General features: G+C 46.1%; 3 protein-coding genes across 22 annotated transcripts; all 3 read right to left on the bottom strand.

Moving 5' to 3' along the window:
* Positions 1-340: 340 nt before the first annotated feature.
* LOC109738674 (uncharacterized) lies at positions 341-3,931 on the bottom strand. 18 transcript variants are annotated; one of them, XM_045234722.2, is made up of 5 exons: positions 2,392-3,931; positions 1,780-1,839; positions 1,320-1,411; positions 1,176-1,235; positions 341-809 (listed from the first exon to the last, which is right to left on the bottom strand). In XM_045234722.2, the coding sequence occupies exon 1, from the start codon at positions 3,853-3,855 to the stop codon at positions 2,878-2,880; it is 978 nt and encodes a 325-aa protein (XP_045090657.1). In that variant the 5' UTR covers positions 3,856-3,931; the 3' UTR covers positions 341-809; positions 1,176-1,235; positions 1,320-1,411; positions 1,780-1,839; positions 2,392-2,877. The 18 variants fall into 18 exon arrangements, with proteins under 18 accessions (XP_045090657.1, XP_045090660.1, XP_045090661.1 ...); XM_045234725.2 differs by having other exon boundaries at positions 1,192-1,235; XM_045234726.2 differs by having other exon boundaries at positions 1,199-1,235.
* A 4,064-nt stretch (positions 3,932-7,995) lies between these two features.
* On the bottom strand, positions 7,996-8,995 carry LOC109738672 (uncharacterized). 2 transcript variants are annotated; one of them, XM_073510150.1, is made up of 3 exons: positions 8,674-8,995; positions 8,375-8,515; positions 7,996-8,277 (listed from the first exon to the last, which is right to left on the bottom strand). In XM_073510150.1, the coding sequence occupies exons 1-3, from the start codon at positions 8,875-8,877 to the stop codon at positions 8,113-8,115; spliced, it is 510 nt and encodes a 169-aa protein (XP_073366251.1). In that variant the 5' UTR covers positions 8,878-8,995; the 3' UTR covers positions 7,996-8,112. The 2 variants fall into 2 exon arrangements, with proteins under 2 accessions (XP_073366251.1, XP_045090108.2); XM_045234173.2 differs by having other exon boundaries at positions 8,656-8,973.
* A 988-nt stretch (positions 8,996-9,983) lies between these two features.
* Positions 9,984-12,205, bottom strand: LOC141042306 (uncharacterized). 2 transcript variants are annotated; one of them, XM_073510148.1, is made up of 3 exons: positions 11,809-12,205; positions 11,561-11,701; positions 9,984-10,278 (listed from the first exon to the last, which is right to left on the bottom strand). In XM_073510148.1, the coding sequence occupies exons 1-3, from the start codon at positions 12,013-12,015 to the stop codon at positions 10,120-10,122; spliced, it is 507 nt and encodes a 168-aa protein (XP_073366249.1). In that variant the 5' UTR covers positions 12,016-12,205; the 3' UTR covers positions 9,984-10,119. The 2 variants fall into 2 exon arrangements, with proteins under 2 accessions (XP_073366249.1, XP_073366250.1); XM_073510149.1 differs by having other exon boundaries at positions 11,815-12,199.
* Positions 12,206-22,126: the final 9,921 nt, after the last annotated feature.

Genomic DNA, 22,126 nt, shown 5'->3' with positions numbered 1-22,126 from the left:
CACCTCGACTTTCTTATATTCAATTGTTTTGTCATTGGTAACGAGATTATTTTTCAAACCTCACTACACTGATATCTCCTCTTCACAAATCAACTTATTCTGACCGTGTCCATGCAATATGTTCATGAGTGACCGAATTCCATCTCTTTCTTTGATTAAACGAATACTCTCTCCGTCCAGAATTACTTGTCGCACAAATGGAAAAATGGATGTATCTAGAACTAAAATATGTCTAGATACATCCAATTCTCCGACAAGTATTTCCGGACAGAGGGAGTACATCTTAATCTCATCCGAACTAACACGAGTGAAAAAAAAATAGAAAGTACACATCAACAAGTATTCTCATTTGAATTCTGCATTGTCTAGTTTGCTTGTGCATTTGGAGGTCATCGTTCACAATTTATATCATAAAGGTAATAAAGTTATATTTTTATTTTGCATCCATGAGAGAGCCAGTATCTCTACCTGACACACCAGACAAACAAACCTAAAATCATAACTCAGAACACCCATTACAGAGACAGGTCAAAACAGGAGCTCCGCACAACTCGGAAACGCCCAACTTGAATTGTAAAATGAGGCTATTATGAAGCACTTTTTAAGCGTGAATAGGAACACCAGCTACACTGAAAATCCAGCAGTATGTTTTTTCGCAGACGAAGCTTCCTTCAGTTCGCCGCTTTCGATAAGTCAAAGTACTGAAATGAACAGGAAAGTCAATAGCAGAAGCTATCCAATACATCTGTCCTTCTGCTGCTATGTCATTTGTAACTATTTAAGCCTGGGCATCCATTTGTAAAATCTACCTGCACCAAAATAAAAGCAGATGCTTGAGATAACTTCGCAAAGTAAAAACGAGAGAACAGAAATGTACAACATGGGTTTCTCTCAGGAACATGGGTGCTTTGCATCCAAATGTTCCTCACGACTTAGTATTTTTGCCACAACAAAGCTCTTTGATGAAAACAAAATACTGCTATGGTTTAAGCTGATTTCAGGTTCCTGAGACTACTAGCTTGATGTATTGGAAGATATAAATAGTTGGTTTCTTGCATAATTAGATAAATATGAAATAGATGGTTATCATGGATGAGCTAGCGGCACGGAATTATTTTCCACTACATAAAAAGGAAGCACATTCATGTAAAGAAGCAATGCCTTCTCCAGCCTACATTGGTTAATTATGACCTCTTACAATTCCAAACCTGGATCTTCTTTTCTAGACACCAAACCTGGAACATCGAAGAGCAAACGATTTAGTCAATGGACGAACCTACAGGAGAGCAACATGCATCCAGTGTTTATGAACCTAGTACCTGGTACAAAATATTAAATGGAGTCGCTCAGTGACAAATTGAATTCACAAAAGGCACCAATTAAAAGGTATGTTGCAAGTTGATATGGGTTGCTTCAAATAGTGTCTCGGAGAAGCAGAAGAAGACATGAACTGTATTTAGTATAGGAACTGAAGCTTCATATCAAATACCAGAAAAGCAAAATATGGACAGGAACTGTAGCTTCATATAAACTCCTTGTCTTTAATTTTTTTTTTGTACATTCCTGTTATAGCTTTTTAATTCTAACATTTTTCTAAATTGATACCCTAAGGTAATATTGGAAAAACACTACTTTAACATAGTTGGCCAAACACTACTGTATGTTCGATCAAAAGGTCCACTTGTCAGCCCATAGATCAGCTTTCAATAGAGAGTAATGGACACACTGACAAATGAAAAGGATATACCAAATGATTAGATTGCGAGAAGTGTAGCGTACCAAATATCGTTTCTCTATCCTGGTCTGAACCATCCATCGTGCCAGAGCAGAAAGTGTATTCTACACCAAAAATCCCGATAGCTGAATTTCAGTCGCCTAAAACATAACAAATCATAATAGGTGGTTCGGCATAAAATGCAACCATGGTACCAACCAATGCCAACTGAAAACAACAATGATATGCTCACTCTCAAAGTCCTACTTGTCTTACAACAGCAACTATCTCAGTCAATGAACATAGAAATGAAAAATGGAGACAGGCGAATATCTATTGCTCCTCCATGATTTACTGAACTTGTTCAACAACACATAACCTACAAGTGTATTTATGGAGAATCAGCTAGTATAGTTGCAACAAGTAGAAATTATTTCATCCCATACAGAAAATGAAAGAGAGTTGGATAGGTGCATTGTTGTAATTAGAGATAAAAAAAGTCATGCGAATTATCTAATTAAAGAGGTGAACGCTAATTGAGATTGATGTAAATTTGAGTCTGATGAAAGGGGTTGTGATTGCCTAATAAAGTTCAAGTGGCAACTATGACTCTGGAATTAATATCCAGAAAATAGGAATCCGACGAACTAAACGTCATCCAGGAACGAATCCCTCACCGTCCGGGTCAAGGAAGAAGACCTAGGGCGTGCGGCCGTCGGGATGCGTATTCCCGAACAAGTGCGCGCAGCAGGTCTTCAGCTCGGTCGCGAAGCCGTCGGAGTTCGGCACGAAGAAGGCCATTGGTGCCTCCTGGGCAGTTGCGCGGTTTGGATGCCCGCAGCCACCGGGAAGTACGAGACCATGGTGGCGCCGGCGGGGTCCAGGTCGATGATGTGCAGCGCGACATCGGGGATGTCTGGGAGGAGGCATGGAGCAGCAGCACCGGATCTAGACTGGCCGCCACCGTCGACGCGATAGGGAGATGGACCGCCACCGGATCTGTCTCCAGAAGCAGGGGGTGTCGTCTGAAGGAGAAGGACCTGGGGCAAATTAATGAGGAGCAATGGGACGTTTTAGCACAGAATTGTGTAACTATGAGTACGAAACCCTCCAACGGGATCTGCATCCTTCATTTCTATTCCCACGGTCCAGATTCGGTTTTTCTATTTTTGCAACAGATGCTCAGATTCTATGCTAGTCGCTCCCCAGAGATCCATCTCAGTAGGATCACGGCGCAAATGCTGGTCATCCTTGTGGAACAGGGACTCAATGAGGCAGAACTTGCTGTCACCCATGTAGACAAGCTTGGCGCCCCGATGCAACTCTGAATCCTTGGAGAACATCTTGTCCTGGCCGAGCTTCCAAGACGGAGGGCTCGTTAACTTGGCAGCGACCGGTGGCACATCGCAGGAACAGAGGTAGCCAGAGCTCTCTTTGTCGCGGGCGAGGCCGACCCACGCTTCCAACTCGGCGTCGAAGTAGGCTTGGCCTGCAAAAGGCAATAGCCAGTTACCATGGTGGGCCCACTCGAGGCGCTCGGCGTCGAAGGAGAATGTGCTTGGCAGATTCTTGCGCCGGCTGCCGGCGGACACGAAGAGGGTGCGGCCATCCGGATGCAAGGCATAGCACAAGATTTGCACGTTGTAGAAAGGCAGCGGGGAGTTGATGGTGGACCAAGACCAAGGAGCGTTGCTGTCGTAGGGTGGCGGGTCGGCAAGGTACTCGGTGCGGTCCTCCAGGAACAAGGAGAGCTTGCCGCCGATGGAGGCGAGGAGGGGGGTGACATAGCCCGCACGGCAGGAAGGCCACGGGCTGATGGTCAGGCTCATCGTGTGCGTGTCGAAGGCCGGGATGGCAGGGCTGGCTTCTTTGGCCTTCATGGCGAAGATCTTGGAGGCGTGGGAGATGAAGTTCCAGGACCTCACGTGCGGCGCTTCGATGCGGGCGACCGGCGGCTCGGTGAAGCGCTTGGGCGGGGTGTTGGTGTCGGAGTCGAAAGCTTCGACGTCCACCTTGCGGATGCTGTATCCCCTCTCCCAGTCGTCCAGCAGCAGGTAAAGATGCTGCTTCGGCTCCTGCGCCGGCCGCGGCCGCCTGGCAGTGCGGCAGCCCCGCTCCTCTGAGCGCTTCCGCTTCGTCATACCCTGAATCCCCCACCTGCCGCGACTCGTATGTCCCTGTCCCTGTCCCCGTCCCCTTCAGTATGAAGGTGCGTGCCACGGATCACGAACAAGGACCTGTATTTATGGATCAAAAAGTGTTAAGCCACCCCGAATCGAACTAGTATTGAGCAATAAAAATCGAATTTTTGGGTTTACCTGAACTGTAATCCCCCGATGTGGTTAGGATTCAGATATGCCAAGGGGATGGAAACGTCACCCCGTAACCGGTCCCGTCACCGAGCACCGTCGGGACTCAGGGGGGAGCCGAGGCTAGCTAGGCGAAGCTGCGCCACAAGAGCATCTCAAACAGCCACCTAATACGCGGCGTCCAAAAAATAAGTTTACAGCGCGCAAGTAGTTTTTTTTAGGATGCTAGAAGACGTTTGCTCCAACAAACGCTGTAAAATATGCTGCGCACGCGAGTCCAGCGGTCCCAATCCAAGCGGTCTCATCTGCAGCAGCCCAGAGTTTGCAGCGCACGTGACTGGGCATACTAAATATGTTGCGCGCGATGCCTTTTTAATGCGCGCGCTGCATTAGTTATAGCGCGCACGCGCTTTTCGTGCGGCCGCTGGAGACTCCAAATCAGGTCCGCGCGCGCTAAAAGCAGATTTTATACCGCGCGTCGCTTATATAATGCTTCTGTTGGAGATGCTCTGAGGAGAGAGGAGGGCATGGGGCTGGGATGGCGGCTCTCGGATAGTCAGATGCGAGGAGATGAGGGGAGATTTTTTTTTTGTTTTTTTAGACAAAGGAGACGAGGGGAGAATTTTTTTTTTTGAGTCTTGAGCATCTCCAAATCAGGCTGCAGGTTGATGTGCGGCAGCCCACAAAAAACGCGTTCGTGGACACACATGGCCCACGCTAAGAGTCTAAATAATGTGGGTTGCCCAAAAATATGTGGTATACGTGGGAAAATCCTATTTACCGCAGCATGCGTTAAATGGTCGGAGCTTCGGACAGGGCGCCCACGACTAGGCCGGCCCATTTTGTTTTTTTTTAGTTTTTTTCCTTTCCCCCTTTCTTTCCTGTTTATTTTTCTTTAACAAGCTTATTTTTTTGGCTTCCTTTTTTTCATAAACTACAAATTTCAATAAATTCTCAGAATTTCAAATTTTCATCAAATTTTTAGAAAGGTCCAAAATTTCGAAATGTTGTTCGCATTTTGAAAAAGGTTTTAAACTTTAAATTGCTGCGCTTGTTCAGAAATTTGTTCAAAATTCAAAAAATGTTCATGCATTAAAAACTTGTTTCAGATTTTGAAAAATGCTTGTGTTTTCAAAAAATTCTATTATTAAGAATTTTGTGCAAATTTGAAAAATGTTTGAGTTTTTAAAAAATGTTCATCTTTTCTAGAATTGTTCTGAATGTTCAAAACATATTCTCATTTTCAATAATGCGCAAATTAAAAAAAAATTCTAGTTTCATAAAAAGTTCACATTTTCAAAAAATATTCCCTTTTCTAAAAGAATTGTGTTTTCAAAAAATGCTTGGATGTTTAAAAAAATTGTACACATTTAAGAAAAATGTTTAGAATTTAAAATGTTGTTCACAGATCCAAAAAATTAAGCCCATGGTGGAATGGTCGGTTACTAGGTTTGGACGGGTGAGGTTTCTGGCGAAAGCCGTACTTAGGTTGTGGCATGAGTCGTCTTCGATGGAGCTTAAATGCATCGTTCCCTTATTGGAGGCGTCGATGTAGCAGTTCTTATCCTCCTTCCCGTCATGCTCCGGGGTAAACCCTAATATGGTCTGCTTGATCGGATGATGGCAGCACTAGTAGCTATGCTCGATGTTGCGTTCCCTCTTGGGGGCATCGTCTTGGGTGTGGATCCGTTCGGTGGGAATTGTTGCTCGTGGAAGTTGGCAGTGGCCACGTGGGGCCGAAGATGGTGCATTCATCGATGACAGGGAGCATGAGTACTATTCACATGTGAGGAGCGTTAGATGAGCTGTTGGATCAGAGCGGCATATGTCCACCTCCTTTTGGCATGTCTTTCCTCGCCGGTGTCGACAAGGTTGGCGAATTTGCTCATGGGAGATCAGATCAGGAATGGTGTCGGTGTGCACTTTGGTAGTGGCGAAGACAACGCTCAAGTACCTTGCTAAGTGTCATGTGGTGCTGGCCTTACACGCATCTTGATTTTTTGTAGTGCTTTAGATCTAGTCTAACTAGGTATGGCTCGCCGTTATTCAAGTTTTCACCCGGTTTTCCTTCAATAAATTGAGCAGTCTTTTTTTTCTTTTTTCCTTCCTTTTGCACTAATATTTATGTTGTGCCTTTTTTTCTTTGACACCCTTTCTAACCAATGAATTTGACAGTTCTCCACATTAGAAAAAACATGACCCTCACACAACACTGTCGAAATGACCACATCGAGGTCTCAAGCAATAGTTGACAGAGTGCGTATCAGGTTCTACCGCACCTTTAGATGCTACCATGATACGGGGTCTGGACCATTGGATCGTGGATCAAATGGTCAACATCGGTCAGTGCAAGTTTTGCAGAAAACCCCTCAACATTCCCAAAATGATGTTTTGGTTCACATCCGACGATGTTGTCCGTTGGATCACATATCTAATGGCCTTGGGTGCCCCTGTAGCACAGTAGCATGTAATGAGTTGTAGCTCCAGATGGAAATCACGCTGTGGTCGGTGAAATACACCTGTAAAATCAATACGGGTGTAAAAGTTTACACCGATGCCAAGCGGGGCTTAAAGATGTCTTATAAAAAGTTACCGAGGTATTACGTCTTAGTCGCTGCCGTGCCGAAAGGTGCAACTGTAGCGTGGTGAGAAGTGTATTTGACGCTTTTTTCTCTCAGTTGAAAGTGCAAGTTGCATTTTCTTTGGTCGCTTATAGACGCCGGCGCGCCCGGCCGAACTGTTCGGCTGGTCCAGCCCCAGCCACCCGATAGCACGATTAAGGGCCGTTAGATCTGATTCTCGTCTTCCTCCTAGTTATTCCCTTGGAAAAAATGTACAACGCCCACAGCGATGTTCGACACCCCGCCACCCCCCAGCGACCAAGCTTGAAGAACCACCGCGGCGTCCCCGTCGCCGGTTGGCGCCCTCTCCGGCCGTCCTCGTCGTCGGCGCAACTCGCCAGATGCATCTCAATGTGTCTCGCACCCCCTGGATGCAGCTCCGCCGCCCGCACTTGCGATGCAACTTCGCCGCCCCCCGCGCTCGCCATGGATGGATCCCGCCCTCGTCGCCCGCACGCCATGGATGCAGCTCCGGCGATTGACTGGTTCCAGCAAATAGAATTGCCCGTTGTAGCATTTTTCGTTGTCGGTCGTAGCAAAATGGAGACACAGTTGTAGCATCTTGCTGGACGCCTGACGGTCGTAGTCGACAGTTAACTGGTTCCATCAAACAACGATGCCTATTGTAGCAAAAAATGATGCCGGATGTAGCAAAAAAACCGGGGTGCATTTGAGGCGCTGGCTCCAGCAAAAATGCCTCGTCGCTGGCTCCAGCAAAAATCATGGATGAATGTAGCAAAACTCGTTGGTGCTTGTAGCAAAAAGAAAAAGACCTCATCAATTTCTCATGAACGATGAAAAGAAAAGGCAGTGGTAGCAAAAAAACTCGCCGGTCGTAGCAAAATTTAATGATGATTGCAGCTAAAAAAGACCAGCCAATTCTCATGAACGATGAAGAAAAAGATGGTGGTAGCAAAAAAACTCATCGGTTGTAGCAAAAATTGATATCGGTTCCAGCAACCACGGTGCCTGGTTCCAGCATGGGTGGGCGTTGGTTCCAGCATGCGGCGACAACGGCCATGGCGGACCTCGCCAGAGCTGCGGCTGCAACCAGATGCATGGTGGCTCCTCCGTCGCACATCACCGAGGTCGCGGCGGCTCGCAGTCGCCATGAAGCAAAAAGAAGAGATGGGATCGAGAGACGGAGATAGGAGAGACACCCGCGTGGAGGATAAGGCTAGCGGGACACAGACGTGGGCCAGCCAGCCCACGTGGGCCGTGGTCGTGGCACCCCCGCGTGAAAGGATCCAGCGCGATCTGAATGCACGCGCTCGACTCACACGCGACCGGCCGAAACGTTCGGCCGGCGCAACGTAGGAAAACGTTTTCCATTTTCTTTTCTGAACTAGACTTCAAAGAAAGAATCACTCACCCAAGGATTAATAAAATGGATTTTCATTTGTTCCGCTCTATTGAACGGAGATGCCCAAATCTGAAATCATCCGATCGGACGACATTTTAACTTCTGTCAGAGGTTGCTCCTGCTTTTGTTGCTCTTTGTTGGCCAAGCAGGTGTCATCCACTGCCTCCCTATCGCCACCAGCTCGCCGGATCCCATCTTCCGCACCCGCACCACGGCGGCCGTCAGCTTCCCTTTCCGGCCCACCACCCGCCCGTCCAATTGAACCTCATCCTGCACACGATTCGCATGTTTCAATTTGCTCGCCGGCCGCCGCAACAGCTAGCCATCAATCATCATGGTACAGTATTATCATAGGAAATGCACATACGTTGCACGCGACAGGCGAGAAGTAGGACAAGCCGTAGTGGACGGTGGCCGTGGGCGCGCCCACCACAGTGAAGACCACCGCCGAGCACATGTTGTCCACCGCCGCCGCCAGCGCACCCGCGTGCCACGTCCCGTCCGAGTCCTGCAACGCGGGAACAGACAACGACACGCCGCGCTGAGATCTCCAACCCGGACACGGCGGCACATGCGCTTGACGCGCTAGCCATAGTAGGCATGAGCCGAGGAGAACCCAATATATGCGAGGGAGCTGGGCGCACGTACGGTGAGCGGCGGCGGCACCTGGAACGAGCAGACGACGCGGCCGTGCTCGGAGAGGGAGATGCGTGCGCCGGCCAGCACCAGCGAGTTGAGCGCGTGCCCCTTTTGGCTGGCCGCGTGGGTGATGTTGCCGGCGGAGTCCGCGCGCGGGTCCTCCAGCCACTTCCTGGCGACGGCGGCCAGCCGGAGCCGCAGCGCTTCGGCCTCCGCCGCCGCGTCGTCCATGTGTGTGTGTTGCGTGTGCTTGATTTGGTTGGGCCTTGGACGCTTCCTAACGACTCCATTAGGCAGCTATAGCCTATAGCCTTGTTGTACCCGTAGGAGCACGATAAGAGCACTTAATTAACCCCATGACAGTGACTAGCAATAATGCACGATTCTTCAACAGTAACGCCTTCAGAAAGGGAACGACGCTCAGTCGCCGCTATCATCGGATTCAACCACTTATGGTCAGAATCGAGCTTTTCACCCTGAAAAATCAGTCCGAGCATATTCGAGCAATGCCTTCAACAAGGTAACGACATAAAAATATCGCCATTGCTAGGCATAACCAACTCGGTCACCTAGGTTTTCACCCCGGAACTCGAGACCCGGTGCTTGAGTAGCACCACCACATTTCCCCGATCTCAACAGCTACATGCGATGTGTAATCGGCACCGATGCACCACCATCCCTTTGCGCCAAGTCATCATTCTTAGTTTGCATCCCACCGTCGAAGTCAACCACCGAAATTGAAGTGATAAAACCTCGCGAAGATGTATCGATGGCCACCGCAATCCACATCAAGGTTGCTGTCGGGACGAGATGACCAATCGTCGGCGTGGGCCCAGCAAACAGCGATGCATTGGATAAACATAGCAGCCACACTGACGATGGGCGCCGCATCTCATCCAGAACGCCATCTTCATGACCCGGAGGGGCCAGCCGGCAGCACTGATCGGTGTCTTGAAAGTCGAATCTGGCCCTTGGGCAACGGCCGCCGCCATGGCGCCTCATCTGCCAGGCCAGATCTGGACGCGAGCAGCGCATGGGGGCGCTTGTCCTGTCATCCGGACATAATTGTTGCGGATATGGTCATTGTTGTAGTTTGCCTATTATGAATTTGGTTGCTCTGATTTTTTTTTTCATCGTCTACGCACGGCTTTGGTCTTATATGACTTTGCTATTTGTTGACGTGTTGTTGTGTGCGTGTGTTAGTGTTGGCTGTGTGCATCCTAGCTATGCAGAGGCCGGGTGTGCTCATTATGTGTGTATCCTCTTGATGCCTCATTTTGAGCCAATAAAATACACTCTTTGTCAAAAAGCAATAATGCACGATGTAGGCATATATCTGAAACTCAAGTCAACCGACGAAATGCCCAACGCAGCTTCCTTGAAATCCCTTTGGACTGGAGGTGATCTCCACTCACTTAAGATTGTCAGTTAATCAATGAATTTTGGACAGATAGTGTCCTCATCGTTGCTGTATCATAGCTTGCTTCCTTGATATCCCTTTGGTCTGGAGGTGGTCATCCACTGCCGGCCGATCGCCACCAGCTCGCCGGACTCCTTCTTCCGGACCTCCGTCGTCACCGCCGTCATCCTCCCTTTCCGGTCGACCACCCGCCCGTCCATCTCCACTTCCTCCTGAAAACATTTCAGCAGAATTTATTTTACTTCAGCCTTGTTCTTGATTAAACTTGCACGCGAGGATGCAAAATGCAGCTGAAATCGTACGGCTTCAGACAATGTGACTTACGACTTGAAACTGTGCAATAAAATGGAAAGCGTCTGAAATGGCATATGCTGACCGGAAATTAGACCCTGTTCGGAGACCCGCCACTCCACTACTCCGCTCCCGGAGCTGGAGTTAAAAAGCACAGAGCTAGAAAACACATGCTCCGCAGCTCCTCGTATTTTTAGAAGCTAGAGTGACTCAGAATAGGGCCTTAAAGCTCATTGTGCTGAGGCTGAAAATGTGCAGCCTTGGCGTCTCTTGCCTTATAACTACACGAAGAAGAAATGGTTGAAGAGTTTTGCTTTGATACTCTAACTTTATTTACTCTACAAAGCTCACGTTCAGAAGGAATAATCAGCCAAATTCTTTGAGCTCAGAAAGCAGCTTTCCAGGAAAGATCAAGCTCACCTAATTGGACTATCCTTTATAATCTGTCTACCGAACAAACCACGCCTGATCGCCGCCTCAATAGTGTAAGGCATTAATTTACCTCTGCATATTTTACTCATGGTCGTGTTTGGTGCTGGTGCTCCATTTGGATCGGTTTTTTCTATTCTTTCTTATTTTGCGTGGTATTCGCCCTAGGTTCTCATATAAACCAAGCCACTCTGCATTCTTGTGCCTTTTCTTATTTTAATGAATTCAACACAGCTTTTGCCTTGCAAGTCGTTTTTTTTTTCTTCTCTTTTTCCTTGTTTCATGTGGCATATGCCCTAGATTCTCATATAGTAAACCGAGGCACTATACTTGTGCTTTTTCCTATCTTATTGAAATATGCGTAGCTTTTGCCTTGCAAGTAAAAAAAAAATGACTTGAGGTCGTCAAAATATGGAAGTACGCATAAAGACTCCACATAATCCAAGTGTTTTCTAGTCCTTTACCAACGAAGATTATCCTATTTATTTATTTTGTCTATTTTTTTTTTGCATGGTTATTTATTTTGTCTATACACATGTGAGAAATACAACATGAAATTCAGTATACGCGGCCACAGGAAATCATTTTTTCCCTGGGAGTGTGGCTACCCAGCAACTGATCAAGTAACACAAGGATTTCAACTGATCAAGCAACACAACGATTGCAAGAAGCAAACACTGAGATTAATTTCCATTTCACCCAATAAACGAGTTTATGCTGGCATTTGGAGGAGGAACAGAGCACAGCAGAGAGTACAGTAGGTAGGGTACGCACATGGTGCTTGGCCGGCGCGAAGTAGGAGATGTCGTAGTGGACGGAGACCTTGATGATGCCCTCCACCGACATGATCGCCGCCGCGCACACGTCGTCCACCGCCGCCGCGATAGCCCCCGCGTGCCAGCTCCCGTCCGCGTCCTGCACGCGCGCGCGCCCAAACTAAGCACAAATTGGAATCGGAAACCAATCACAGGAAGAAGCCAACCTCGCAGAGCGCCAGGGCTCGAGATACTCTGCGGGCGCACATGTACCGTGAGGTGGGCGGGCACGCGGAGCGAGCAGACGGCGCGGCCGCGCTCGGCGAGGGACACGCGCACGCCGAACAGCGGCAGCGCGTTAAAAGCCCTGCGGCCGTCGCCGGCGCCGGCGCCGTCCTCCGCGATGGCGCCGGCGTCCTCGAGCCACTTGCGGGCCGCGGCGGCCATCCACGCGGGCGGCGCCGGGTCGCCCATGCACGCGCCGTGCGGGCGCGGGGTGCCTCGCCGGCGTGCGCGGTGGACGGGGATCGAGTTTGACGCGATGACCGGCAGACCTACTCCTACTCTTTCTTTTCCTACTTGACAGGGGTGTGTCTGCTTCCTTTTCGTCTCCTCTAACTTGCTTAAAGTGAGAAGCCAGGGTGTGAGCGCATGCTCGTCAGTTCAACGCTTCAAACGATCGTCTCCTGTGTCAATGTGTCTTGGGCACGGTGGCTCCCGGTCCTTGCCGGAGAGAGGTCTTCGTTTTTTAATTTTTTTTTTAAATTTTTATAGAGTTTGTGTCCTACTCAGAGATGTGAAGCGACGACAGCTTTCTGTAGATGGAATAAGGTCCTTCTTGTCTAGCCTTCGTTCCGGTGGTGTTTCTAGCATTGTCAGAGGGCGTGTGAAGCTGTGTCTCGAGCGGATATCATGGGATTCGGTTGGTGTTTGTTTTCGGTGGATTCACGTGGATCGGTCTTCGTTCGTCTGTGTTCGTGCGTCTACAGGTTGGATCCTTCCGATCTACGCTTCTCTTCATCGGCGACGGTTGCTGTTTTGGTGCGCCAGTTCTATGAGGGCCTTAGCACAACGACTTCCCAACTGTCTACTACAATAATGTTTGCCCGGCTCCAATAAGGAAGGGGGGATGAAGGCAGGGCGCCTTCGGCTCGCTCCAGTGCTTGTAGTCGTCGATCGGTGGTCTACAGACTTGGATCTACTTTTTTTACTTCTGGTGATTTTTTACTACCTTAACAGTTGATGAATAGATCAATAAAATTTCTCGCAAAAAAGGAAAACAAATAAAAATGAACCATTCTATATGTACATTTCAGTCTCTTTGAGGGAAAAAGAGGTTCTAGCAACTCCGATGTGGTTTATTTGGCTGCTCATATTTTGAACCAAAGTATGACCATATATTAACATAATAAAATACGAGTTTTATGCAATAATAATGGTATCACTGAAAATATATTTTAAATACAAATCCAACAATATAATTTTATGGCATATCGCTTGTATTTTACAAATCAAGTTTGCGGTCAAAGAACTTAAAATACAAGGAATCTAAGGGCATCTCCAAAGCGGACTCTTAAATCGCCCACAAACGCTTCGACCACGCTGTATGGATGCAGTTTGTCATTAAATTTCATCCCATATCGGTCCACAGATCAGTCCGTTTCCCGCAAACTAAGGCGGAGGGGGGCTTTGCGGGAGTTCAGACCACCACCACGTAGGATTTCGACACCCCCGGCCCACCCAAAGCCACACCCGGACCACGCGTCTCCATCCCTTCCCTCTATCTCTTCATCCGCTTCATCCCTTGTCAACACTAGCACTCTACCACCCCATTCGCCCGCTAAGTCCTTCTCACATCTTCGCGACCTCCGCCGCTCCACCCGGTCGGCACGCCGCTTTGCCTACGCTGGCAGTCCACACCTCCCGTTTGTCCGCTGGGCATGTACCGTACCATCTGCCCCGACGGGGTTCACAATGCCCGACAAGTGTTTGGTAAAATGCACATGCTAATATGTTTGCCCTTCTTTGAAATAATGGATTCAGACATGGAGTACATGTACGAGCACTACATTGAGTCGTCTGGCGAGGAGGATTTTGCGGAAACAACAATGATGCAAGTGGTCCTTTCTGACGTGGAGCATGCGGAAGAGCATGTTCTCAATTTCAAGGGATCGATCAAGAGTCATCGAGTGCTGGGTTGGAACAGGGTATGGGGGCATTGGACGTTGATGGACAACTACTTTGTCCCGGAAGAGGTGCACTAGGCCCCTTGTGGGCTGGTCTGTCCCCCCCCCCTTGACCCATAAGGCCATTACACTTGCCGGGGGTGCCCGGAACCCCTTCCGGTGACTCGATGAGTACCCGATGCACTCCGAAACTATTCCAGTGTCCGAATACCATCATCCTATATATCAATATTTACCTCTCGACCATTTCAAGACTCCTCATCATGTCTGTGATCTCATCCGGGACTCCGAACAACATTCGGTCACCAAATCATATAACTCATATAACACTATATCGTCAACGAACATTAAGCGTGCGGACCCTACGGGTTCGAGAACTATGTAGACATGACCAAGACACCTCTCCGGTCAATAACCAATAGCGGAACCTGGATGCCCATATTGGCTCCTACATATTCTACGAGGATCTTTTATCGGTCGAACCTTCTGACAACATACGTAATTCCCTTTGTCCATGGGTATGTTACTTGCCCGAGATTCGATTGTCGGTATCTTCATACCTAGTTCAATCGCGTTACTGGCAAGTCTCTTTACTCGTTCTGTAATACATCACCTTGTAACTAACTCCTTCGTTATTTGCTTGCAAGCTTATGATGTGTATTACCGAGAGGGCCCAGAGATACCTCTCTGATACTCGGAGTGACAAATCCTAATCTTGACCTATGCCAACTCAACAAACACCTTCGGAGATACCAGAGCATCTTTATGATCACCCAATTACGTTGTGACGTTTGATAGCACACAAGGTATTCCTCCGGTATCCGGGAGTTGCATAATCTCATAGTTAAAGGAATATGTATTTGACATGAAGAAAGCAACAGCAATAAACTGAACGATCATTATGATAAGCTAACGGATGGGTCTTGTCCATCACATCATTCTCCTAATGATGTGATGCCGTTATCAAATGATAACACATGTCTATGGTTAGGAAACCTTAACCATCTTTGATCAACGAGCTAGTCTAGTAGAGGCTTACTAGGGACACGGTATTTGTTTATGTATTCACACATGTATCTAAGTTTCCGATCAATACAATTCTACCATCAATAATAAACCTTTATCATGAATAAGGAAATATAATAATAACCATTTTATTATTGCCTCTAGGACATATTTCCATCAGTCTCCTGTTGGGAAACGTAGCATGCAATTTCAAAAAAATTCCTACACTCACGCAACATCTATCTAGGAGATGCATAACAACGAGAGGGGGTGAGTGTTTCTACGTACCCTCATAGATCGAAAGCGGAAGCGTTTGACAACGCGGTTGATGTAGTTGAACTTCTTCTCGTTCCGACCGATCAAGTACCGAACGTATGGTACCTCCAGTTCTGCACACGTTCAGCTCGATGATGTCCCTCGAACTCTTGATCCAGCAAAGTGTCGAGGAAGTAGATGAGTTCGGTCAGCATGATGGCATGGTGACGGTGATGATGAAGTGATCCACGCAGGGCTTCGCCTAAGCACCGCGAGAATATGACCGAGGGTGTAATCTGTGGAGGGGAGCGCCGCACACGGCTAACAGATGTTGTTGTGTGTTCTAGGCGCCCCCTCCCCACGTATATATAGGTGGGAGGGGGAGGGGAACAGCTTTGGGGCGCCCCAAGTAGGAGGAATCCTACTTGGGGGCCCAGTCCAATTCGGCCCCTGCTACCTCTTGAGCATGCGTTGGTTTTCCCTTGAAGAGAAATGGTGATGCAGCAAAGTAGCGTAAGTATTTTCCTCAGTTTTTGAGAACCAATGCATCAATCCAGTAGGAGGCCACACGCAAGTCCCTCGTACCTACACAAACAAATAAGAACCTGGCAACCAACGCGATAAAGGGGTTGTCAATCCCTTCACGGCCACTTGCAAAAGTGAGATCTGATAGAGATGATAATATTTTTGGTATTTTTATGATAAAGATTGAAAGTAAAGATTGCAAAGTAAAAATAGATTGGAAACTTATATGATGGAAAATAGACCCGGGGGCCATAGGTTTCACTAGTGGCTTCTCTCAAGATAGCATAAGTATTACGGTGGGTGAACAAATTACTGTCGAGCAATTGATAGAAAAGTGCATAATTATGAGAATATCTAGGCATGATCATGTATATAGGCATCACGTCCACAACAAGTAGACCGACTCCTGCCTGCATCTACTACTATTACTCCACACATCGACCGCTATCCAGCATGCATCTAGAGTATTAAGTTCATAAGAACAGAGTAACGCATTAGGCAAGATGACATGATGTAGAGGGATAAACTCAAGCAATTTGATATAAACCCCATCTTTTTATCCTCGATGGCAACAATACAATACGTGTCGTTTCCCCTTCCGTCACTGGGATCGAGCAACGCAAGATTGAACCCAAAGCTAAGCATTTCTCCCATTGCAAGAAAGATCAATCTAGTAGGCCAAACCAAACTGATAATTCGAAGAGACTTGCAAAGATAACCAATCATACATAAAAGAATTCAGAGAAGATTCAAATATTGTTCATAGATAATCTTGATCATAAACCCACAATTCATCGGATCTCGACAAACACACCGCAAAAAGAGTTACATCGAATAGATCTCCAAGAAGATCGAGGAGAACTTTGTATTGAGATCCAAAGAGAGAGAAGAAGCCATCTAGTTAATAACTATGGACCCAAAGGTCTGAGGTAAACTACGCACACATCATCGGAGAGGCTATGGTGTTGATGTAGAAGCCCTCCGTGATCGATTTCCCCTCCGGCGGAGCACCGGAAAAGGCCCCAAGATGGGATCTCACGGGTACAGAAGGTTGCGGCGGTGGAAATAGGGTTTCGTGGTGCTCCTGAATGTTTTCGGGGTGGTATATATTGGGGGAAGAAGTAGGTCGGTGGAGCTACGAGGGGCCCACGAGGGTGGGGGGCGCGCCGAGGGGGCATGCGCGCCTCCCTGCCTCGTGGCCTCCTCGGTTGTTTCTTGACGTCCATCCAAGTCCTCTGGATCACGTTTGTTCCAAAAATCATGCTCCCGAAGGTTTCATTCCGTTTGGACTCCGTTTGGTATTCCTTTCCTGCGAAACAGTGAAATAGGCAAAAAAAAACAGCAATTTGCACTGGGCCTTGGGTTAATAGGTTAGTCCCAAAAATAATATAAAAGTGTATAGTAAAGCCCATTAAACATCCAAAACGGATAATATAATAGCATGGAACAATCAAAAATTATAGATACATTGGAGACGTATCAGCCCCCCTACCATATTTTTCGGAGGGGAGAGGAAGGAGGAGGGAGAAGGGAAGGAAGGGGGAGGCCGAATCCCTCCCCTTCCTTCTCTCTTCTCCTCTGGTTCGGTCCATACGGGGGGTGCAGCAGCCCCTGCTGGCTGCTATGTTTCCCCTCCTGGCCAGTTAGGCCCATATCTTTTGCCGGGGGTGCCCGGAACCCCTTCCGGTGTCCCGATATGTACCAGGTATCTTTCGAAACACTTCCGGTGTCCGAATACTATCGTCCTATATATAAATCTTTATCTCTCGACCATTTCGAGACTCCTCGTCATGTCCGTGATCTCATCCGGAACTCCGAACAACATTCGGTCACCAAATCACATAAGTCATATAATACAAAATCGTCATCGAACGTTAAGCGTGCGGACCCTACGAGTTTGAGAACTATGTAGACATGACCGAGAGACCTCTCCGGTCAATAACCAATAGCGGAACCTGGATGCTCATATTGGCTCCTACATTTTCTACGAAGATCTTTATCGGTCCCGTTATGACAATATACATTATTCACTTTATCCATCGGTATGTTACTTGCCTGAGATTCGATCATCGCTATCTTCATACCTAGTTCAATCTCGTTACCGCAAGTCTCTTTAATCGTTCCGTAATACATCATCCCGCAACTAACTCGTTAGTCACTTTGCTTGCAAGGCTTCTTATGATGTGCATTACCGAGAGGGCCCAGAGATACCTCTCCGATACTTGGAGTGACAAATCCTAATCTCGATCTATGCCAACCCAACAGACACCTTCGGAGATACCTATAGAGCATCTTTATAATCACCCAGTTACGTTGTGATGTTTGATAGCACACAAGGCATTCCTCCAATATCCGGGAGTTGCATAATCTCATAGTCGAAGGAATATGTATTTGACATGAAGAAAGCAATAGCAATAATACTGAACAATCAATATGATATGCTAACGGATGGGTCTTGTCCATCCATCATTCTCCTAATGATGTGATCCCGTTCATCAAATGACAACACATGTCTATGGTTAGGAAACTTAACCATCTTTGATTAACGAGCTAGTCTAGTAGAGGCTTACTAGGGACACGGTGTTTTGTCGATGTATCCACACATGTATCAAGTTTCCGGTTAATACAATTCCAGCATGAATAATAAGCATTTATCATGATATAAGAAAATATAAAATAACAACTTTATTATTGCCTCTAGGGCATATTTCCTTCAGTCTCCCACTTGCACTAGAGTCAATAATCTAGTTCACATCGCCATGTGATTTAACACCAATAGTTCACATCGCCATGTGACCAACACCCAAAGGGTTTACTAGAGTCAATAATCTAGTTCACATCGCTATGTGATTAACACCCAAAGAGTACTAAGGTGTGATCATGTTTTGCTTGTGAGTGAAGTTTAGTCAACGAGTCTGCCACATTCAAATCCGTATGTATTTTGCAAATTTGTATGTCTACAATGCTCTGCATGGAGCTACTCTAGCTAATTGCTCCCACGTTCAATACGTATCTAGATTGAGACTTAGAGTCATCTAGATCAGTGTGAAAGCTTGCATCGACGTAACTCTTTACGACGACTCTTTATCACCTTCATAACCGAGAAACATTTCCTTATTCATCTAAGGATAATTTTGACCGCTATCCAGTGATTCACTCCTGGATCACTCTTGTACCTCCTTGCCAAACCCATGGCAAGGTACACAATAGGTCTGGTACACAGCATGGCATACCTTATAGAACCTATGACTGAGGCACAGGGAATGACTTTCATTCTCTATCTATATTGACCATGGTCGGGTTTTTCAGTCTTACTCAACTTCATACCTTGCAACACAGGCAAGAACCCTTTCTTTGACTTATCCATTTTCAACTTCTTCAAAACTTTGTCAAGGTATGTGATTTGTGAAAGTCCTATCAAGCGTCTTGATCTATCCCTATAGATCTTGATGCCCAATATATAAGCAACTTCACCGAGGTCTTCCATTGAAAAATTCTTATTCAAGTATCCTTTTATGCTATCCAGAAATTCTATATCATTTCCAATCAGCAATATGTCATCCACATATAATATCAGAAATGCTACAGAGCTCCCACTCACTTTCTTGTAAATACAGGCTTCACCATAAGTCTGTATAAAACCATATGTTTTGATCACCTTATCAAAGCGTATATTCCAACTCCGAGATGCTTGCACCAGTCCATAGATGGATCACTGGAGTTTGCACACTTTGTTAGCACCTTTAGGATCGAAAAAAACTTTTGGTTGCATCATATACAACTCTTCTTTAAGAAATCCATTAAGGAATGCAGTTTTGACATCCATTTGCCAGATTTCATAAAATGCGGCAATTGCTAACATGATTCGGACAGACTTAAGCATCGCTACGAGTGAGAAAATCTCATTGTAGTCAACACCTTGAACTTGTCGAAAACCTTTTGCAACAAATCGAGCTTTGTAGATAGTAACACTATCAGTGTCCGTCTTCCTCTTGAAGATCCATTTATTCTCAATGGCTTACCGATCATTGGGCAAGTCCACCAAAGTCCACACTTTGTTCTCATACATGGATCCTATCTCAGATTTCATGCCCTCAAGCCATCTGTCGGAATCTGGGCTCATCATAACTTCTTCATAGTTCGTAGGTTCGCCATGGTCTAATAACATGACTTCCAGGACAGGATTACCGTACCACTCTGGTGCGGAACGTGCTCTGTTCGATCTACGAGGTCTAGTAGTAACTTGATCCGAAGTTTCATGATCATCATTATTAGCTTCCTCTATAGTTGGTGTAGGCATCACGAGAACGGATTTCACTGATGTGCTACTTTCCAATTCGATAGAAGGTATAATTACCTCATCAAGTTCTACTTTCCTCCCACTCACCTCTTTCGAGAGAAACTCCTTCTCTAGAAAGTTTCCATTCTTGGTAACAAAGATCTTGCCTTCAGATCTGTGGTTGAAGGTGTACCCAATTGTTTCCTTAGGGTATCCTATGAAGACGCACTTCTCCGATTTGGGTTTGAGCTTATCAGGTTGAAGCCTTTTGACATAAGTGTCGCAACCCCAAACTTTAAGAAATGACAGCTTAGGTTTCTTTCCAAACCACAGTTCATACGGTGTCATCTCAATGGATTAAGACGGTGGCCTATTTAACGTGAATGCAGCTGTCTCTAATGCATAACCCCAAAATGATAGTGGTAAATCGGTAAGAGACATCATAGATCGCACCATACCTAATAAAGTACGGTAACGATGTTCGGACACACCATTACGCTGTGGTGTTCCAGGTGGCGTGAGTTGTGAAACTATTCCACATTGTTTTAAATGAAGGCCAAACTCGTAACTCAAATATTCGCCTCCGCGATTAGATCGTAGAAACTTTATTTTCTTGTTACGATGATTCTCCACTTCACTCTGAAATTCTTTGAAATTTTCAAATGTTTCAGACTTGTGTTTCATTAAGTAGATATACCCATATCTGCTCAAATCATCTATGAAAGTCACAAAATAACGATACCCGCCGCGAGTCTCAACACTCATCGGGCCGCATACATCGGTATGTATTATTTCCAATAAGTCATTAGCTCGCTCCATTGTTCTGGAGAACTGAGTTTTTAGTCATCTTGCCCACGAGGCATGTTTTGCAAGCATCAAATGATTCATAATGAAGTGATTCCAAAAGTCCATCTGTATGGAGTTTCTTCATGTGCTTTACACCAATATGACCTAAACGGCAGTGCCACAAATATGTTGCACTATCATTATCAACTTTGCATCTTTTGGCATCAATATTATGAATAAGTGTATCACTACGATCGAGATTCAATAAACCATTCACATTGGGTGTATGACCAGAGAAGGTTTTATTCATGTAAACGGAACAACAATTATTCTCTGACTTAAATGAATAATTGTATTGCAATAAACATGATCCAATGATATTCATGCTCAACGCAAACACCAAATAACATTTATTTTAGGTTCAGTACTAATCCCGAAGGTAAAGGGAGTGTGCGATGGTGATCTTATCAACCTTGGAATCACTTCCAACACACATCATCACCTCGCCCTTAACTAGTATCTGCTCATTTTGCAACTCCTGTTTCGAGTTACAAATCTTAGCAACTGAACCGGTATCAAATACCCAGGGGCTACTATGAACACTAGTAAAGTACACATGAATAACATGTATATAAAATATACCTTTGTTCACTTTGCCATCCTTCTTATCCGCCAAGTTTTTGGGGCAGTTCCGCTTCTAGTGACCATTTCCTTTGTAGTAGAAGCACTTAGTTTCAGTTTGGGTTTAGCTTTGGGCTTCTTCACGGGAGTGGCGACTTGCTTGTCATTCTTCTTGTAGTTCCCTTTCTTTCCCTTTCCCTTTTTCTTGAAACTAGTGGTCTTGTTTAACCATCAACACTTGATGTTATTTCTTGATTTCTACCTTTGCCGATTTTAGCATCGCGAAGAGCTTCGAAATCGTTTTCGTCATCCCTTGCATATTATAGTTCATCACGAAGTTCTAGTAACTTGGTGATAGTGACTAGAGAACTCTGTCAATCACTATCTTATCTGGAAGATTAACTCCCACTTGATTCAAGCGATTGTGGTACCTAGATATTCTGAGCACATGCTCACTAGCTGAGCTATTCTCCTCCATCTTGTAGGCAAAGTACTTGTCATAGGTCTCATACCTCTCAACACGGGCATGAGTCTGAAATATCATTTTCAGCTCTTGGAACATGTCATATGCTCCATGGTGTTCAAAACATTTTTGAAGTCCCGGTTCTAAGCCGTAAAGCATGGTGCACTAAACTATCAAGTAGTCATCATACCGAGCTTGCAAAACGTTCATAACGTCCGCATCTCCTCCTGCAATAGGTCTATCACCTAGCGGTGCATCAAGGACATAAGTATTTTGTGCAACAATGAGGATAATCCTCAGATTATGGACCCAGTCCGCTTCATTGCTACTATCATCTTTTAACTTAGTTTTCTCTAGGAACATATAAAAAACGTAGGGGAGCTACAACGCGAGCTATTTATCTACAACATAGATATGCAAATACTATCAGGACTAAGTTCATGATAAATTAAGTTCAATTAATCA

This window comes from Aegilops tauschii, chromosome 3 (assembly GCF_002575655.3).
Source record: "Aegilops tauschii subsp. strangulata cultivar AL8/78 chromosome 3, Aet v6.0, whole genome shotgun sequence".
In the NCBI taxonomy this organism is placed as follows: domain Eukaryota; kingdom Viridiplantae; phylum Streptophyta; class Magnoliopsida; order Poales; family Poaceae; genus Aegilops; species Aegilops tauschii.
The sequence above is the reverse complement of the archived record's forward strand: the minus strand, read 5'-3'. Positions and strand labels throughout refer to the sequence as shown.